General features: G+C 43.7%; 1 protein-coding gene across 1 annotated transcript; it reads right to left on the bottom strand.

The window, feature by feature from the left end:
• Positions 1-2,799: 2,799 nt before the first annotated feature.
• vax2 (ventral anterior homeobox 2) lies at positions 2,800-17,965 on the bottom strand. The gene is given in 7 exon segments (XM_067261841.1): positions 2,800-2,997; positions 2,999-3,040; positions 3,042-3,158; positions 3,160-3,270; positions 3,272-3,289; positions 14,238-14,425; positions 17,716-17,965. Coding segments are annotated over 7 exon segments (924 nt in total).
• Between the last annotated feature and the right edge of the window lie 3,203 nt (positions 17,966-21,168).

Raw genomic sequence — 21,168 nt, forward strand, 5'->3', positions numbered from 1 at the left:
GACTGCTGGGCTGGCTGCGATGAAGAAAGCTCTCTCAAGTAGAAATGTAATGAAAAGACAAACTACCTTTTCTTCCTCTACATCAACATGTCGATTGTTTGGCCAAATATCTGTAAGACAGGAGAGTGAGAGACCTTGTAGGAGGAGAGGAACAACTTCAGAAGCAACACTAATCAGAACATAGAAGGAACAAGAAAGATTTAAAAAAGGACACCAAAAAAAATAAAATAAATAAATGGGGAGAGTAAGAATCGAGTTCAAAAGCGGCGGCCTGTTCCAGTGCTGTTTGCGCCAGCTCACCCTAGTGGGGAGCTGTCGGCTCTGTCTCCCTCCTTGCATGTTTTATGGCCCGGCGCAGTGAATAATGGATGGTGCTTATTGAAAATAACACAGTGTTCAACAACATTCAAAGCTCCACCGCCCACGGCAACGAAGCGATGACGAGAGAGAGATAAAGAGACAACACAGTGTGGACCCTAAGACGCCCCACCCCCCCCCCCCCCCGACAACAGGCGTTGTCAGGGATCTCTCTGGCTATAATCTGAACCGAAGGTGCCAGAAAGTCTTGGGCTTGCAGAATACGGGTGGGGGGGGGGGGGGGGGTCACGGTGTTGTAGTGCCGTGGAATTCTAGACATACGATCACAGTCGTGTTGTCAGGAGGCGCGTTCAGAATTTGAGGTGCACCTTGCTCTACATCTATAAACAGCTAGGCAACAGAAAGCAGGGGCGGCCATCTTTAATTGATGTTACGTTGAAGAACGAGACCCGCTGAAAGAGGGAAAGCACTAAATGAGGTCAAACGTGATTTAATCAATGGACGGTGAAATGATGAAAGCGAAGCAAAATATGTTTTCAAAGACTGGGAACTGGTGAACAACAGAGGCACCAAGAGGTGCACAAATCAAATGAAGGGTCAGACATCTACAGATTGAGGTTATGTATATATATTATAGTCAATATATATATTGACGTGTATGTATGGCTCACTGCATTTAGATTCAAGACAAAAGAGACAATAAGAAAACATGGAGGTGATGACAAGAGGAATAGGAGTCAGAAAGAGGATACAAACTTTTTTTTAAAGACACAATTAACGTTTGACCCATGCCGTTTTAATAAGTTTTCACACAGCTTTGAAAAGTGTGCTTGTAGAGCTTAACCGATTCACTGATTCTCAGAGAACATGTTCAGTCAGAGCAAGGTTAACAAACTATAGGACTGGGTTCTTTTGAAGGTTATTTTCTAAGGGAATATGAAGGGGGGGGACATCTTATTTAAATAAATCCAGGAAAGTAAAGTGCTTTTGATCAAAAGTAAGGAAAGTAAATGAATAGAACAGAAGGGCTGGAGGACTGGGGTAAAGGTCGTCATGATGGAGAGACAAGTTGGCTTTGATAAATAATAAAACTAATTAAAATCACTGGTATGCGAGTGATTGAAAAATGTATATGCCAAAAAAAGCTTACTGTGTGAGTGAGTGTTATGAATGAATAGCTGAACCCACCAGAAGAAAATTATCCAATCTGTAGGAAAACTGAAAAGGATTGATATGACCAGTTTGTTTACAAACGCCGCCACAAATGAGTCTGGTGGTACACCAAAACCATAGTGAGCAGCATTCATTTTTCAAAGGGAGAGGGGGGGGGGGGGGGGGGGGGGGGGTGGGGGGGGGGGGGGGGGGGGGGGGGGGGTGTATGTACACAGTTAAACGGTCACACATCCTCTGATCGCCTGCAAGCCATAAGCCCTTTAGTTGTTTCAAAACATTCCGAGATTATCTTCAATGGAGGGGTTGTCATGGCGACGGACGGCGTGGGTTGGCTCCTTGGCCAATCGGTATCTGTCCGTATTGCGGGATGGTGCGTGAACGGTAAATTACGGGTTAATCTGGGGATGATGGGTGGGAAGACCAAGGTCAGAGGTCAAATCTCTTCAGGTTGACCTAAATTTGCTTCATGTGATTGGAACACAAGGATTACAGCATTGTGGCTTGACAAAACCACCCCACGGACCAGTGGACAAGGACTGGCCCTAACCAACATTCTGAACGAACCTCTGCTTTCTACAACTTCGGCTTGGATTTGATCTAGAGTTGCTGGTAGCACAAGTTCTGAGTTTGTCCAAACAAAAGCAAATAAAATAATTTACAGAAACAGTGTTTGACAACACTGATTGATTAGCTTAAAAAATGCTTCAGTGCATAAACCTGATAATTTACAAAGCAATGTCTGATTACAATTCCTGTGTTTTTATGAAATTACCTTCTGCTTTTTGACTGGCTCAACAGGGTCTAAAATGTCAGGTTTGCGTGATATATATTTTTTACTAAACAACAAATGGAAGCATAGAGAAAGAAAAAACAACATCACAAAACACACGGGACAGAGTGGGTCATCATTAAAACCACTGTACGTGTTAAGAAAAATACCTGTTCTGGAGAAAATCACGCACACACACACACGCACAATCGTCATTTTTCTAAATTCACAAGCAATTTTTTTTTTTTTGTGTGTGTGACTTACACCACAACACACACACCACCCGCCCCCCCAATGTCCTGTCTTTGCCATTTTTGTGGCAGTAGCTGGAAATGGCGAGGACAAGGTGGCAGTGACCCAAAATGGCCGCTCAAACTGAGTTCGGTAGTCCTTTTTCCTCTTCGTTCCCACATACTAGTAGGTAGGGTCCATCGTCTCCCCCTTTGTCCACCCTGTGTGTGTGTGTGTTGGAGGTGGGTCAGGGTCAGGAGATTTTGTCACACACCAAGCTCCTCCCCCCGGCAGGCTCGCCACATTCCTTAGGAAACCGTCTTCTTCCCTCCGATGTCCTGCTCCTTCCTGTCCAAGCGGGAGTACGGCTCGAACGCCGACGAGCCGCAGCCGTACACCGACGTCAGTTCGTGGTGAGCCCCGCCCAGCAGCGGCATGGAGAAGCAGAGGGAGCGCGGCGGCACGCCCAGCCTCGCCGAGGAGGTGTTCCCTCCGAGCGACGGCAAAAGACAACCCGAACGTTGCCGCGGACACGGAACAGGGAGGGGTTGCTGCTGCTCAGTCCCGTCGAGGAGGAGCTCCCGGGACTGACCAATAGGGAGCCGCCGTTCCCGTGGTGGGCCGGTTCCAAGGAGCGGGTTGGGGGGGGCGGGGCGGAGAGAAGGCGGGCCCTGCTCAAGGAGGCGGAGGATGTTGCAGGTGGCGAGCGACTCGGAGGACGAGGAGGAGCGCTTGTCCGAGTCCTTGGTGGTGTCCTTCTTCTGCTTGGTGCGGCGGTTTCTGGAACCACACTTTCACCTGGGGGAAAAGAGAGATCGAGAGACACAGAGAGAAGATAGATTGTGACGTTGTTGGTTCATGATGAAGCGGAAGAAAACAAGTTTGGGTCGTGGTCAAGCACATCCGACATCAGGACCAACACCACAACGAGTACAACACTGGTCATTGGTTTAACGCTTCCGTTTTTATGCAGGACGTTTAACTCTGATTGGGTACCATCATTCCCTACTGTGCTGATAGGTTAGTGGGAGCAGAGTAGACCCATATGCAATCAGAAACGAGGTTCTTGAGGGAGCACTGGTTTTGATACACGGAGCCACCCAGGTGGGTGGGAGCAATGAGGTAGATCACACACCCCCTCCGACCCACTCTAAACGATAAAACATGCAGAAGATCCTGCCCTGAAACGGTCTCTGAAACTGAGTGTCAAGTGAAGGGCAGAGGCCAGGGGGAAAGGTGGGGGAGGTGTGTTGGGGGGGGGGGAGGGGGGAGACGGAGGCGGGGGGGCGCTGTCTCCGTACGTGCAGAGGGTCCTCGTCCTGCATCACGTAGCAAACAGAGAAGCTCAGTGAACTCTAGCTGTCCTCGTTGATCTATGTTTAATTGATGCCCCCTGTGCTTTTAATGTATGGTGTGGGGCTGTGGGTCTGCGGCTGGGCACCAGGCGGGGGTGGAGGCCAACGAGGGGTCAGGGGCGATTAGATACAGCTTACACACACACACACGAGGAGAGATGACGCCCATGAAAAATATATCTGAGTTTGACTGTTTTTTTTTAGTTGTTTTTTTTTAGCTCCGCACACAAAGTCTACATTATTCATCGCTGCTAAGCTAATTGAAAGAGTGTGTTCGGTTTTAAATCGGATGTTCCTCTCGTTTTTCCTCCCCTCACTGCTAATGTCCATCTTCGTGTATTTGCATTTGTTTGTGGGCATGTGGTGTGTGTGTGCGCGTGGTGTGTGTGTGTGGGCATGTGGTGTGTGTGTGTGTGCGTGGTGTGTGTGTGTGTGGGCATGTGCTTGAGGATTTAGGAGAAGGACTCTCCCTATCCTTGTGTATACAAACGCACATCCGTCAACCTACACACTCACCAACACACACACACACACACACTACCATCAACTCCAATTCCATGTCTTTATCTTGGGAATCCTGTGACCTAATCTGTCTAAAGTGGGGATTGAAGCTACAGCAGCGCATCATGCCATGTTTCTGGCCACCAGAGTCAGAGGTTGGCCCACTGCTGCCAGAAAAACATTAAGTATTCATCTTGTCATTTTATTATTGTTGCACAACAATTTGAGAGATTTGACATCCAGGATCATGTGGGTTTTCAAAAGCCAGGCCCGCTACCATGTGGACACACGCAAAATTTGAAAATGGATAGTTCCAGCTGCATTCATTCACAAGAGGTCACGTTGACTTGAGCGTGTTAACTCTCTTTGTACCGACACACACCGTGACCTTTCTCCATAGCACTCAGACCCGTCCTTCACATGATCAAACTGAATGTAAAGACCCCAGCCACCCCTAAACCAGCAAGCTTTAGCATTAGCGACAATCCCAACACAATACAATGTCTTTGACCAGTATTAGGGCTAGCGGCCTGGGGTGCTGATTAGAACAGTGTATGGGGTAACTGCGCAGTCGAGGCTAACATTTACATGTTACATTTACATTTAGTCATGTAGCAGACGCTCTTATCCAGAGCGACTTATAGTAAGTGCAGGTAAGAGCAAGTAGGGTGAAGTGCCTTGCCCAAGGACACAATGTCATTTGGCACGGCTGGGAATCGAACTGGCAACCTTCAGATTACTAGCCCGACTCCCTCACCGCTCAGTCATCTGACTCCATTAGCCTCTAGTGTGTTTGTTTGTTTATACGTGCGGCTGAGTAAGCTAGTAATATAATGACTGGAGGAGACCCATTAAGACAGGTATAATGGGATTGATAAAGATCTCATAGCTCAGAGAAGGACACTGACGTCTTAGAGAGGAGAGGAGAAGGAATGGATAAGGATGGAGGGTTGAGCGTGTGTATGTGTGTGTGTGTATGTGTGTGTGTTTTAATATCCCAGTCCATTACTTCTTGAGTGCATCTCTCTTCATGTCCTCTGTGTTTATGTAGTGCTCTGCCTAGCTAACACCACACATTGTTTGAGAGCCATCACATTAGCGCCTGACACGGCTAGGAATGGGCTCCTGTTCCTTTGATTGGTGGAAGTCACGACCAATCCCCTCACTCCCCCAGCTAGGGTGTGGCTTAGCTACCTGTTTGAGAATGAGGGAGGTAGAGAGAGATAGACAGAGAGAGAAAGTGAGAGAGAAAAGCTTTTTGCATTTTACCAGGGGCTATAGTAAGGGGAAATGATGAAAAGAGAAGAAAGCAAATCTGCCTCTTGTACATCTACACTATTGAAAATAAATCCTTTTTAATGGGATCCAGGGTTCAGTGCTGGGGCAGAGATTACTGAGTGAGATCTAGCGTGACCTGGATTTGCCCTGGGCCTGGCCCTCCCTGCCCCACCCTGCTGCACTCTGCTCCACTAGGCCACTTCTAGGGTCGAGCTGGGTACAGCTGGACGGGGCAGGGTTGACTGGGGCAGGGATGGGGATGAGCTGGGTACAGCTGGACGGGGCAGGGTTGACTGGGGCAGGGATGGGGATGAGCTGGGTACAGCTGGACGGGGCAGGGTTGACTGGGGCAGGGATGGGGATGAGCTTGGTACAGCTGGACGGGGCAGGGTTGACTGGGGCAGGGATGGGGATGAGCTGGGTACAGCTGGACGGGGCAGGGTTGACTGGGGCAGGGATGGGGATGAGCTGGGTACAGCTGGACGGGGCAGGGTTGACTGGGGCAGGGGCTGAGCTGAGCTGGATGTTGCAGGGCTGGGTACAGCAAGGGCATGGCACTGGCTGGACAGGGGGCAAAGAAGGGAGTTCAGGCAGAGCTGGGACAGAGCTGTGGCTGCATGACTGGTCAGAGTATGTGGATGAAGTATGAAAGAGTGGAAGGATAGAGGAGAAGGGAAAGGGAGGAGTGGCAGTTAATTCTCTCACCAATAACAAAGAGAGAGAGAGAGAGAGAGAGAGAGAGAGAGAGAGAGAGAGAGAGAGAGAGAGAGAGAGAGAGAGAGAGAGAGAGAGAGAGAGAGAGAGAGAGAGAGAGAGGGCTGACGATAAGCCGCCTATCACCCTGGGCAAAGGTCAGCTGCCATGTGTGCCATGTGTGTGTTAGGCCGTTAGACAGCTGAAACCATATCCCTTCCAAATGACAGAGAGAAGTCCGGCTGAAAAGACACTGAGAACTCAGGTGGGAGTCAGGTGGCTGAGCGGTGAGGGAATCGGGCTAGTAATCTGAAGGTTGCTAGTTCGATTCCCGGTCATGCCAACTGACGTTGTGTCCTTGGGCAAGGCACTCCACCCTACTTGCCTCGGGGGAATGTCCCTGTACTTACTGTAAGTCGCTCTGGATAAGAGCGTCTGCTAAATGACTAAATGTAAATGTAAATGTAACTCGCATTAGAACACCGCATACTTTAAAGCGTGACAATTTCCTCGTATCACAGAGAAGATAATGTCTGAAATTTGTGACAAAAAAAAACTAACAGCTGTTGCCTTATTTTAATAAATGTTGTGGAGAAAAACGTTTTGGGAAAAGCCTCTTTTTAATGTTTAGGCAGGTTGCTGGTCGGCGTAGCATCCGAGAGGTTAATCTCTCAGAGAGAAGGCAAGGAGGGAAAATCCGCTGAGAAGGACACCTGCTGACAATCTCTATCCAACACTCACCGTGACCCTCACCAAGCCCTCTGCTAACAACCCCCCACCTCCCAAGCCCCCACCCCGCACCTCTACCTCCCCAGCCCCCTGATCCTAGACATGTGACGAGCATCAGACCCCCCCCCCCCCCCCAAGCCTCTACAAGCACAATGACCGCCTCTCTGCCCCGCAGTGAAAGCGCCACGCCTGGAGATAAATGCTCGTACACCAAGTACAACGCAGAGAAGGTTCTAGAGAAATGCGACCTGGGAACATTTTCCTCTATGTTTGCCCTTTCCTGTGTTAAGCACTTTTGTACTTGCCTGGTTTTTGTACTCGGACTATTTGTTCACTGTCATGCATCATTGGACCAAGGGAAATGAAACTGGATAAATATCCAGAAAAGGCTGTATTCAGTTTTGTATGAGGGTCTTCATCAGGTGTTGTATCATAAATGGTTTAAAAAAGAGAACGGCTTTCTCTTTCTCTGCACTGTAACGTGTCCAGTACCTGTTAACACTATGACATAACATGCAGGGACTGCCCCAGACCTATTTGCTCAATAACTATCTCTGTCTCTCCCTCCCTTATGTTTGTCATCTTGCTCACCCTTGGCCCTCATGCCCTGACACTTGCACCATGCCTCCCTTCCTGCCTTGAGTGTGTTGAACACATGTCGCAGGGTGGTTCAGCCAAGGGTCAGGCCCTTCTTACAGCATCACTGGTAGATATGGCGCCCTAATCCTGCTTAGTGCAAAAGCACTTGGGACTATTATTAGGCCCGAAACCCCCCCCCCCCCCCTTCTCCTTGTCCTTCCCTCCATCCATCCATCACTCCATCCATCCCTCCCTCCCTCCCTCCATCCATCCCTCCATCCATCCATCACTCCATCCATCCCTCCCTCCCTCCATCCCTCCCTCCCTCCATCCATCCATCCATCCCTCGATCCCTCCCTCCTCCCTCCCTCCATCCTTCTAACCCTGGCCCAGTCCAGTCAGAACTCTCAGCCTATAATGTTGCGGTTTGGATAAGGCAATTAGGATTACAGTGTGTGTGTGGAGACTGAGAGGATACCCCTGCCTTGGCTAGACCCACGCCCTTCCCTCCGCCCACGCAGCCCAGTGGGACACAGCGCCCCCCTGTGGTCAACGCCTACGTCCATCACTCTCGACGGAGCTTTCCACCTCTCCGTCCGCTTGTTCGTCTACAGTGTGTTTTTCTTTCAGCCCGACAGGGTGTTACAGGCCTTAACTATGCTAGCTATGTGGCAGTTGACTGTGTGTGTGTGTTTATGCATGTGTGTGCGTGTTTGAACTTCTTTGGGGGGTCCGTGGCGTTGGTGAGGATAACTCTCACAATCGGCTGCAACAGGTTTCTGTTCCAGCTAATCTTAGGACATAATTGCATTACAGCTTGCTTGTAAAATAACACAACAGCCTTGCACGCACACAAACACCCTCCCCAGTGTCAGCATTAGTCCAGTAGGTTGTCCACGTAGTGATGAACTTTTCACCTCAAAAAGGACAAAAAAAAAACTAATCACTGACAACATTTTTTTTTAACCAACAAAGTAGATTACTTCCAACTTGGCTTGTTGTGGCTAACATGACGTCTAGTTCACTTTGCTTTTAGCTCCATAGCACAAGCCGCTAGACTCGGATCCAGACCACTTTGTGTCACTTTGACCCGCCACGATAACTACTCCACGTGACACCCAATAGCGACAGGCTCCAGCAACGCACCCGCCCGAATGGCCTGTCCATTCCGTCACCACCCTGCCCGTATTCCAAATGACTGAATTCTAGAACGTCCCCCAAACAGTCTCGTAATGACAATACACACAATACAGCAAGTGTTGGTGGGTGCCTTGTTCAGGCCAGTGTCTGTCTGTCTTTCTGTCTGTCCAGCTGTCTGTCGAGTCTCCCTTCCTCTCTCTCCCCCCCCCCCCCCAGACAATCCCTCTTCTATCTGGACTTCGCCCTGCGTCTGCAGACCCGGGCCTTCCTCACTCCATACGGGTGCCGAGACTCAGACTGTCTGGAGGCGACTCGGGGGAACAATACATAGCTGGGACATTCACAAGCAGCCAGCGAGGCAGACGGACAGAAACATCCCAGGCTCCCTCCTTTCTCCTCCTCTCCTCCGTTCTCTTCCCCCCTGTTTCTTTAGCACAGCGGCGCAGGTGTACAGATTCACCACCGTACAGACCAACCAGACGTCCCTCTTCTTTACGCGGGCCGAACGGGGTCTGATACCACTCGCAATGAGTCACTAGACATCTCTAAATCTCATCAGATGTCTTTCTGGCTAAGGCCTACAGCTGAGCAGAAGGAGAAGAGATAGTGAGGCAGATGGGGGGGAGGATTTATGGGGGTTGGTGGGGGGGGGGGGGGTCGGGGGGCTCGGGTCAGCAGGGAGGGCATTAGTCTGTGTGTGTGAGAAGAGCTGATGTTTCAAAACAAGAGGTGTTACACATCATTCTAATACTCTGCTCCCAGTGCAGTTTCAGTAAGATTAGAATCTGATCACCAGGCATTAGACGGACCAGGCTCCCCCTGTATGACTGCAGCCCTCCATTTCAAAAGAGACATGTGACCATGCCGAGGCTGTGTCCCATAGTGCCCAGTCCCTGGTCCAAAAGCAGCAGGGAGGCTCCCCAAGATCTCCTCCAGGGACAGCGGGCTCAATCTAAGCTCTAACCCTCGCTTCTGTGTGGTTGAGATGTCTGTTCCCCCTGCACTCACTTAATCTAATATGTGTATTTAATAAAAAATATATATAAGAATATCAATCATGAAAAAACAAATTAACACACAAAACACTCTAAACCTTAATAAATGGCTCTCTCTACTGGACATGGGACCCCCCTTGGTTTTCAATCACCATCGACTCTTACTGGGCTTGATGTTTTACTCTTTGCAAAAAGACCCAGTGTAACATCTCTTATTAGACAAGATTACATTTCGATTTTACTTTGCCGTTACGTCAAACGATACAAATGAGTTTTAAACCACTGCGCTCTGCAAATGGACACGCCAAAGTCAACGCCGGGTCAATGAGGAAAATCAAACACAGACACACTCAGTTATCCATCTCCGGCCAAAGGCTTTTTAGAAACGCTGGAGGTCATATGTGGCTCCTATAGCTTCTCAACCATTTCTCCTGCCTGGGATTAAATAGCTTTGAGCAGCCAGTAGCCTCTAGCATTACAACCCACCGCTCCCAATTTTGACCAATGGCTGCAGAGGAGCACAGTGGAATATAGAATACATTGAATACTATGCAATTCATAAAATCCCACATCCCAACACTTCAGATGTTCATGATATGTCTGATCTCTGTATGTGATTCTGAATCTGAATTGTTCCACTCCTCCACTATTAAGGAGAAATTGTGTCGTGTTTGAAAACATAACGTTATATATAAATCAGAAGCAAAGTGACCAAACAGAACAAGTTATTCAATTGCAAGAGATTACAAGGTGATGGGATGAAAGTGCTCAAAATTGTACGAGGTATAAGCCGAGGTGCATCCAAAATATTGTTTTAAGCTTCGATGTAGAACAAGGATCTTGGAAAACAATTTAAGGGAATACAAAAGCAGGGTTGGTATTTAAAAGAAAAACTCAATTTCAAATAGAAAGTAAATCCATTGTTTGATACAAAATAAATCCAAATAGAATGGTTAAAGAAAAAAACGGATGATAGATTGATATCTGAAAAATACTGCATTGGTGAATGAATCTGTATTTACGAGTTTACCACAGCAATTACTGTGATCAATTTCATGACATTCCAAGATGTATTTACGTATCTGTCATGTTAATAATATAACTTGATAAAATCGTAACACCCATTTGAAAAAAACTTCTAGTGTGTCCATGCGAAGGCGAGTAGCCAAGCAACCATCCAGGCACCTGCAAGTGTGCAGCATGCCCAGTACCCAGAACACCTGATAGGGTACCGTGGGGTCCCCCACTGTGTTACCTGGTCACGGGGAGCCACCTGCTGGGGTAGGGAAGAGAGAAGTGAGGTCCTGCCTGTCAGAACCGGGTCTCACCGAAGTACCCCGCCACGGATATGGTTTTGTTATGTTCCCCCCTGACACTCAGGGCTTTACGCACAAGTGGTCCGGAACCAACTTTGTTTTTACTGGAGAGCAAAATAGCGTGGGAGGCACCTCTCGTATGTCTCAAGGTGGGGCTCTCTGTTTAACTTGAGGACATTAAATTAAATACATGCTCTGTAATTAAACTAGACATCATGGACGCATTCTAGACATCATGGACGCATTCTAATCATTTTTTACGATTATTTGGATGGGTCAGAGGTTGCCCGATGTTGTATTAGCTTTCTTTTGGGACTAAGGGCATTATGTTGTTGTGTCAACTACTGTGCATGCGCAGTGGAATATATTGCAGACAAACTAATTCGTATTATTATCAGGTCGATACCCAAAAGGCATTATTATTTAAATCCGATCCAAACAAATCTTAAATATTAGTGGTCATTTAATTTTCTTAAGCATAGGCCAGTCAATATATTTATATTAAATGCTCTCACACATATTAATAATAATGTATTTGATGATATGTGAGGTGTTAAGTTCGATTGACTTCAAAACAACCTCATCCATAATAACAGAACTGCATACTTTTCAGAATAAAGCAATTTATTCTGCCCTGAAACATAATTGTTAAAGGGCTAAATTCATGGACATTCCCCTTGTTTTAGGACTCTGTATTATCATGTGAGGTAGAGAGATTGAATTATTTAATCAAAAACATATGATACTTTCTTATTTCGACGTACTTTGAAAAGAATGAAATCAAGGGTAAATGTACCTTTCAATCAGGAAAACTATAAACTGTGTTTAAATCCCAACATTATTTAAGATTATGTCTCATTTCATAAAATGCTACAAATATTATGTTGAAATTCCTATGAGTTGCAATTAAATGTATCAAATATATCGTAGGGAGAAAAAGACAACTTATGTTTAAAAAGATATGGTTGTTATCTTAAAAATTTCACTTTTAGAAAAACGTTTAAAAAAACGTTGTTCACATAAAACTACGCTAAAAAGACCACATTTATCATTTAATCCCCCAAATAGGCGTTTTAGGGATGACAATTGTTGTGGTATAAATATTTACACTGCCCAATTTAATCTCCTACTTTGGTAACTACTGTTATGGTCCATACATGTATTAATTCAAATGACCATACATTTCCATTAGTTCTAAAGAACACAAATAAATTAGATAAAATGTAACGCTAAAAGGTCTCCGACCATCTGAGTGCGTTTCCAAGAAGTCTTGCTTTTTAAACTCTGCATTAAACAAAACTGCTTCTTTAGAAATGCTTTTAGACTTAATTCAAAGAGGCTTGAAAATTGGGTGTCTGGCATTCTGCTGTTTAATTCATGTTTTGAGGGACTTCTATTAAGCAGTGATTGGGTGTTTTAGCCTTAGGTTTAGTTTATTTGTTTCCATATTTTTCGATTGACCAAATGTCTCCAGCCACGTGCTACATTGGTAGCTCTCTCAGAATAATGCCCATAAGCTCAGCATTACGCTAAAAGTGGATCAAAACAAACGTGCAATAAACTACCAAGCATAATTAACCGACCAGAAAATTCCATACTAACAATTTCAGTGCTGAATGATGTTAATTTGAACGTGAGAAGTAAACACAATTTACAGAAAGTTCATAATTAAGAATTAATAATGTAATGGGTAACCGCTTCTTTATGCAAATGAAGACGAAAAAGCTGAAAACATTTCTTCTGCACCAAAAGATGGAGAGTAGAGAACAATAGCTCCGCCCACTGACACCCAAAGTGTCAAAACTAATGAGGGGGGCCTACGAACGCGGCCGCTTAGCCTTGCCCCCAAACACCGTTTCTCTGATGTTATAACCTAGGATAAATAAACTCGTCAAGTTTTGCTAAATCATCTGTTGTCTGTTTTAAACGCGCATGAAGGCAAATTTAAAAAGTATGTTGCCGTTTAAAAGTGCTGGCCTTTCGAAATTCGTTTCTTGGATCATGAAGCATAGTCTACACTAGTGTCAATAGGCTATCGTTTAGATCTGTCAATGTAAACATTACCCAAGTTTATACGGCCACATATCTCCCAAAACGTAGACTACTAACTCAATAACAGTCTCACCCACCAAATGTTGGTAGCCAAATGTTGGTCTTTACTAGCCTACTCAAAGTAGCTATCCCATGTGGTTTTGTAGGCAATTTTTTTCTGTCAGGCTTTTGGCTAATTGTTTGCATTTTATTATGTTCTCTTTTATAAATACCATTGGGGTAGACCATTTATCAATATCTGAGGGCGTCTGGGCCTTCAGACAAACACCCCAAGTTCAGTCAGACATATTGTGACCATATAGACCTGTGGCATATTTCATCACCACTGGGATATAAATTAACTAGCTGAGTAGGTTAAACATAATTATTCAAATATAATTATACTTCCTTTGTGCTCAAGAACGAATAGGCCTAACACATTTGATTCAGCCTATACTGTCGTTACTGTTTTTGCATTTTGCTTCCATTAACATGATTGTTGTTTCCAATTGGCTATGGTAAAACACACAAAAACATCTTCTGTTCGTTATTAATCAGGGAATGGCAGAGAAACCATGTTTTGGCCTTATGAACATCAAACAATCACAGCACTGAGTGTCTAGCTCCTACTGCCTTATTCAGAAGAGCCTGCTATAGGGTCACCGTGAATATCACGAAGATCCACTCCACAAATGTCAGAACTGATCAACTTGAACTCGAAGTTCCCTGCAGGAATACAGTCCGTCATTTCACCAGTCCTACTTTGCATATGGTTGCTTTAATGAGGAGAGACACCATCTTTTCGATTCGATTGTTGTAAACAAACAGACAAACCTACGGAAATGTTGAAGCTGTCTATGGTAACAGCGTAATGCATTCATCGTTCCTTTCACAGTTATAGTTTACTGGAAATGAATAGTTATTTAGATCCATTGTAGGCTAAGCTAGCCGAAGGGCATGTCCATGCAGCATGTCAAAAGTAGTAAAAATTACTCCATAGGCTGCGGGCTATGCCTGTGATCCTTCGAGACCATTCAATCAATTTCTTTATCTGTCGGGTGACACTTGACGTTAAATGCAGTCAGCAGTCACCACATTTATGCAGTTCTCCTTAGTTATGATACCTTACCTGAGTCTCCGACAGGTTTAACTGCCGCGCCAGTTCTGTGCGCTCCCGGCCCACCACGTATTGGCAGCGCTGGAATTCGAGCTCGAGTCTGTAGAGCTGCTCGGCGGTGAAGGAGGTTCGCGTGCGTTTCGGCCTGTCGAGATCCAAGCCTTTTGGCAGAACGATCTCGCGGATGGTTCCCTTGGCATCTGCGAGTGTTTACGTACAGATGGAGGAAAAACTGGTCAAAATAAATAATCCTGCAATGCTGTCAACAAATAGGCTAGGCCTACTTTACTTTCTTTGATTTTTGTAAAAGTAATTCATTTTGGGCTCACAATAAAAAACAACAAAATAACGGAATAATCCCCAAGTATCCCCAACTATGCAGCTAATTGAAAGTGTATATAGGTTTATGGTTCGATGATAACACAAAACAATTACCTAGTCTAGACTGCATTGGCATACACGATCTTAAAACGGATTTAAGATGGGAGTAACATTGTCATAAGAATCTGTCTATTTGGATCTCCTAGTTCCTATTTTCTTGGAAAAAATTAACGGTGCATTGCAAAATCATTCAGCAACCAGCTAATCAAAGAATATTGTTGCAAAAACAAATATTTGGATGACACTTTAGAAAGGCAACTAGGCTAATATTGATTTTATTTTCAGATATGCCTACTTTGAAGTTGCCTAATTATGTTGGTTAACTATCTGGTCATAGGAGGATCCTCCAAATAATTGATTAAATTATCCCCAATTTTAAATTGACAACTAGGGCTTCAGTAGGAGCAACACGGAGCAAGAACGTCTTGAGCGCATGTTCTGTTTTAATTATGCTACCTCCGAATTTGGCTTGAGTCCTAGAAATCATCCACATAGTTAATGCATCAGTAAACATTAAAACATTGCATATCAGCCTAGGCATTGCTATACACACAGGCCTGTTCATTTTAACATGCTCTTTATGATAAATAAGCAAGGAGACTTCCTACCCTTAAATTGAATCTTTAAGGGAAGAATTACCTTTCAAAAAAAATTATTTTCAGGAGACCTAACGACTAAAATGCCATTTCAAAGATGTCTTGGAAATATCGTTGTAATTTTCCCACTTGAGAGCGAAAGCCACTGATGTAAAATAAAGTCTAAATAATGACTACTCCGTAGTCGAGAAACAATTTTAACCTAAAAAGCTTGAATATAGTAGGCCTAAATTACCTCGATTGTAAGTAGACTACTGTTAAAAGAAAATATATGAACACGTCCTTAAGATATAGCAAAATATTTTATTGCCCAACCAATTTAATTTGACAATTGCTTCTGTAGACTGCGGAATATATAGGCTAGTCAATATGTATAGGCTACTATAACTCATTACTCTCGCCAAAATAAGTCATTTTCTTGTTATCACTGTTTTGTTATCATAAATTGTAATGTGTTGAAACAAGTGATCAATGATTCTCAATTGTATGGGCTGCAGTCCATTGACGTCTAAACCACGTCATTAGTAGTTTAGGAGGTTTAGTACAAAATATTAAAATATTCACGAATTCAATTTTGAACGCACAGATGATTATTTTGAATATTTAGACTTGACTTTGTATGGAAGGAATTTTGTGTTCCTGCATATCTAATCATGTCATCGATCACTTTGGGAAAACAGTAGCCTATGTGATTTCAATAATATAAGTCCGCCTGTCACTGAATTATCTTTCTCTGCATCACCAGAACCGCAGTTTAGGTTATTTTCTGATGTGGTATTTCTAACCAACGTTGCCAAACCATAACATTCAACAATTACTTTATGTTCTTTCGAAGTCAATTCTGTTACATCCATAACTGGTGAAAGAGCAAAATTATCATTCCTGCATGCCGTACATTTGCAAGTGCCTCGGTCTAACTCGATGACCTTTCGTTGACCCCGGGTCCTCACGAGGTATCCAGCGCATTCAGTCGTCAGCTTTACCAACAAATAGTGACACCGGAGATTGCGGGCTTAATTCTGTGTCCCCGTGCATCTCTGCCAAAACCGCTCAGATCCTCCACACTACTTCTAATCAGTTTGTGTCTGTAGCCCAGCCCTGTTACTGCGAGCTTTCGACCGCCATCACCGTCCCCTGCACAAGCCCTGCGTGGTGCACTGAACTAAATTATGTAAAAGTTTCTTTGTGGATCTTAAATGAATGAGCGTTATTGGCCTACGCGTCTTTGTGCCTGCTGAAAATCTCATCAACGTATTTAGACTGAAATAGGTAGAAAGCATAATCCTGTGAAATAAATATCCTTAATTAATTGTTTGGCTTAAAATGTTAATATGAAGCCTTGTAGGCCTACACTATAATAAAAGAGACATTTGGTAGTTGATTTGTTTCATACCGATTGGCTCAAACAGCAATTAGTTTGTAAAGTTTACATAGGCCTATGTTTATTGTGGGGGAGGGAATGTTTTGACTTACTTAATTTGAACATAAGGCTTCTACTTTCGCTTTGACTATCACACAATAATACTTATATAAGATGTAGGTTTATTAAGTCATAAATTCATAACCGTGAATTACTTTTTGTACTGAATGTATTTAATGTATTTATGAAAATATATTTTCCATAAATATTCTTGGCAAATATTTACCTAATATTTACAATTAGGTCATTGTTTTTAGTCTTCACTAATATAGTTGTGTGCCAATTGGAAAGTAAAGGTACATCTACTAGCCTATCACGATCTATGATATAATAATGTAACCTGATTAGTTTGAACGGTATGATACAAATTCTATAATAGGAACTCTGATTCTTATTTGTTTGTGTATCATTTGGAGATTAATTAGCCTCTAAAAAAGACAGGTTTTCACAAAATAACCAAATAATTGTATTTGATAAAATAGCCTACCTCTGCACACACAGGTTGCACACAAATAAGGCCTATAATATAAAATAGCCTACATTTTGGAGGGGTCGGGGTGTGGCCACTATTTTACCAACACTTATGTAGTTTGATCATGACTACTGCAGCCAAGCTACCTTTTTCAGTCTGCAGTTAAAACAACGACGACAATTAATATGAAGATCTCCATTGCAATGCCGTGTACCCTATGACTTAAGCCCTTAAAAATTTGACTTTAAAGATGTTTAAATTAAACGCGTTTTCTTAAGCTACAGACTGTTAAACATCCATATCAGAAAATGTGCTATGATATCAATATCCTAGAATAATAGGCTAAATGCCGTCATACATCAAATTAGTAGTAGAATCATATTTTTATGGGCTTTATTGACAACAATTCAGCCTCCTAGAATTTATGTTATTTTTAATAAATAAAATGTAGAATTACGCAGGGGAGTTTACAGATAGGCGAAATGCCTGGGGCAAACGAGGGTTTTAGCAGTAGCCTAACTCACGTGCAGTGTTTCAATCTGTCAAACTCATCTGAAATAGACATTTTTACGCACAAACCCCCCCCCCCCCCCCCCCCCCCAACATATTCAGTTGACTAACCTCGGACTAAAATTCTTCGGCAGTAGTCAGGGTCCACTCCCAAAAGTTTATCATGTCCATCTTCACTTGAGGAAGTTGGGGTGGATGCTGATGTCCCCGGGGTGTCGGCGATGCTCTGGACCGGGGACCTGCTTCCTATCTCGGTACGGCACTTGGGTTCCATACGGTCTGGACAAAGTGTGTTGGATCCACAGTGATCGTTTCTGTCCTCGGCGATCCCATCGCCCATACTAGTGGCCTGATCAAACATGGAACTACTGCTATCGACTTTTTCCTTTCGTCCGCCTCTTGTATTTCTCAGGCAATAATTTAACTTTCACCCCGTTGTAATAGTTCTTCAGACAGACCAGCGGGACTGACCATACCTAAATTGTGATCCAGTTACAAACAAACCACGCGGACCTGCAACGGAACCGGACAACCTCCAAAGTGTCTCGACATGATCCACAATCCGGTCCGAACGAAGGGCAAGAGATGGTGGATATGGAGAGGGAGGGGGCCCTATAGACAAGCCTCGGGACCCTCCTTGGCTATAGGCTGAACGAAAAATGCATGTTGTACGCACAGTAGTATACAAGAGGGCACAAGATCTATGACCTAAGTAACGGGGAGGTGCTACACTGCTCACCCACGTATAAATAAATTGAAAGACGGCGCGCAACTGGCACACACTGAAAAGGCTAGCTCACTCTGTATCTATGAAGGGAAAGTTCTTGTTGCAGATGCACATACCAGATGCATGGGCCCAAATCAATTACTTTATCCCCGTCAGACTTGGTTGCTTCAGCGTTTCCTTGGTGGCATGTTCACGGCTTTTGGTTTGGAGGACTGCTCGGCGTCTTCAACTGGAGAGCGCACCGATATCTGTTTTGCAAACCATGAGGAGGGGGGTAATAAAACAGTGAAATTGCTATAGCTGTTTAGTCAAAACAAATTAAGTCTCGACTGTGCCATTCGCTTTCATCATTCTGTCATGGTTTTCAAATCATGTGGATGATAGTAGTGTCGTCTGGTCAAGGCTGTAACACATTCCTGTGATGAATATGATAGTAGCAGGGAGCACTTTAAAGTGGCAGTCACGTCATACGTAACTTCCGGTTTACGAGGTTTCGCTTGTGATTGGCTAGAAATTCAGTTTTGGTGTTTGATTAAGCTTTCAATTGCCTACAGAAAACCGACACTGTTTTTTTTGGCGTTAACTAAATGCGAAAGGAATATTACGGTTTTATTACGTTTTTTTATTTTTTTTTACTTTTAATATATATCTAGATGCAAAAATAAATGTGCATTTATTCGTTAGGCATATCCCGCTAATTCGCCAACAATAGCCTGCCCTACAATGTGTAGTAATAGCCTACGTGAAAAGTTTTTTTAAAGACAGGCATATCTTATATATTAAAGGCCTCATACAGAGTACCATGCACGTATTAAACTGTTTGTATTAGTAATACATTTTGACCAAAATGACCAAGTTTACGGACCAAATAAATGCATGTTGACTATGACAGAACATGTTGGTTTTAGGAGGTAACGTCATTTGTCTATCACATTTCTGTCTCTGTCTGCTACAGAGTCCTTTTTCATGCATTTAGGCATATTTGATATTTGTCTCCTGTCATAGTTTTGAGGCGCTGTTTGATTAAGCTTTCCATAGCCTACAGAAAGGTTTTTATGGCGTTAACTACATAAACTAAAGAAAGAATATAACTGTAAAAATAAGCTATTTATTTTACTGGAACTAGAACTTCAATAACTTTTTCTTGAGACGCTCACGTTATCAGTAGACTATTTATTAAATCAAATCCTAGTCATGCCGTATAATTTTTTGATATTGGAGCTCTGTTCATTTAGCCTATCAGTTAGCCTATACTACAAACAGCACGGACTCCATTGTCTACAGCCCTTCCGAATACATTCCAAATATATGTCCAGTCCAGGGCATATAGGCCTATAGGCAACTCTAGAAATATAAACGCTATCCTAATTTTTAAATAGCCTATAACGTGTTCGCCAATGTAGTCTACTCTGAATAGACATTTTCTCAATGGCCACCAATCTTGTTGATTATAGACTACCCTACAGCCGGTCTTATTGTTTTGACTGCAGTTCTACTGGTGGAAACAACATGAAGACAACAGCAGGTGGTTTGACTGTTTGGGCCTGTGGATGCAGTTGAACTATCTTTAAAGCGCAACACTCTCTGAATGAATAGCATTATATAATTAGGCTACAGTTTTGCCATGTTTTAAGGTGACAATTACTGGACGTAGAAATGGCTCATTATGTGTCTCAGCGGCCTTAATCTGTGGATCCAGTGAATAGACCTGTCAATCACCGTCGCACTCACCAGCTAGACAAGAACAGGCTGATTGCTACATCAACTATACAGACATACACATACACACTCTCACACGCTCTCTCCCTCTATCTCAATCTGTAAACCTATGCGTTGCGCACGCACACTCACAATATGTAGGCCTGTTTCATTTATATTGAGTCATATCAACAAATTATAGGTATAGGCTAGGCTACACATACTGAAAACGGTTCCAATTGCATTCGTAGGGTTAAGATAGGCCTAGGCTGAAAACATGTCCATTACCCAAAGACTTTGGGGCAAAGTTTTGCGTTTAATATGTTTACGTCAGGCATTAAGCTATATAAATTGCCCTTTAATGGGCAATTGTATTGTAGATCTAAACATTAATATATTTAGCCCTACTGTTTAATGTGTATTGTAACATTGTGACATTTTTAGGATCAATGACAGGCCTTTAGATCAAAATGCCTTCATATCTCTATACTGTGGGCGTGAAGTGACTCTAAATGCTAAATCCTATAGGCCAGAAAGCAGCTCTACTGTTTTGTAACCTTAAATTAGGCCCTGGCACAAGTCTTTATTTTTTCCTGACCCAAAATGTTCCCTCTTTTCTAACACGATCCATATATTTCCAACGAAAATGACTGGGATACATAGGCTATAAGTTATATAAGTTATATGCTAAGTCTATGCGCTACAGAACGTGGCCTTTACCAGTCGGTTTTAGGTTGCGTAGTCCCCTGTCTGCTTGGTGTCCTTGAGGAATGGATGAATCTGATCAATAAGATCAATCAACAGAGATTACAGTAATCCAGTGGGTCACAGGGAGGGAACTAGGCCATTCAGAGTTCACACTCTACAACTCCACCCAAAGCTCTACAAGAATTTAAGGAGACCTCGCGTGTACAAAACCGTCTGTCTGCTTGCAAAGGCGGACGGCTAATACGGCAAAACACTGACCAGCTGAAGGCTAAGTATAGGCCCAAACTCCAGGAACAGCATTAGAGTTTATGGAAACCGAAGGCCAACAATGTTAAACTTAATTTACAAATAATTAATAGGCTAAAGGGTCTCGAATGAAGGTGAAATAGGTAATTTCCCTGAGGACCGCAGTCACATATAGCCTAAAGCTC

Source organism: Osmerus mordax, chromosome 23 (assembly GCF_038355195.1).
Source record: "Osmerus mordax isolate fOsmMor3 chromosome 23, fOsmMor3.pri, whole genome shotgun sequence".
In the NCBI taxonomy this organism is placed as follows: domain Eukaryota; kingdom Metazoa; phylum Chordata; class Actinopteri; order Osmeriformes; family Osmeridae; genus Osmerus; species Osmerus mordax.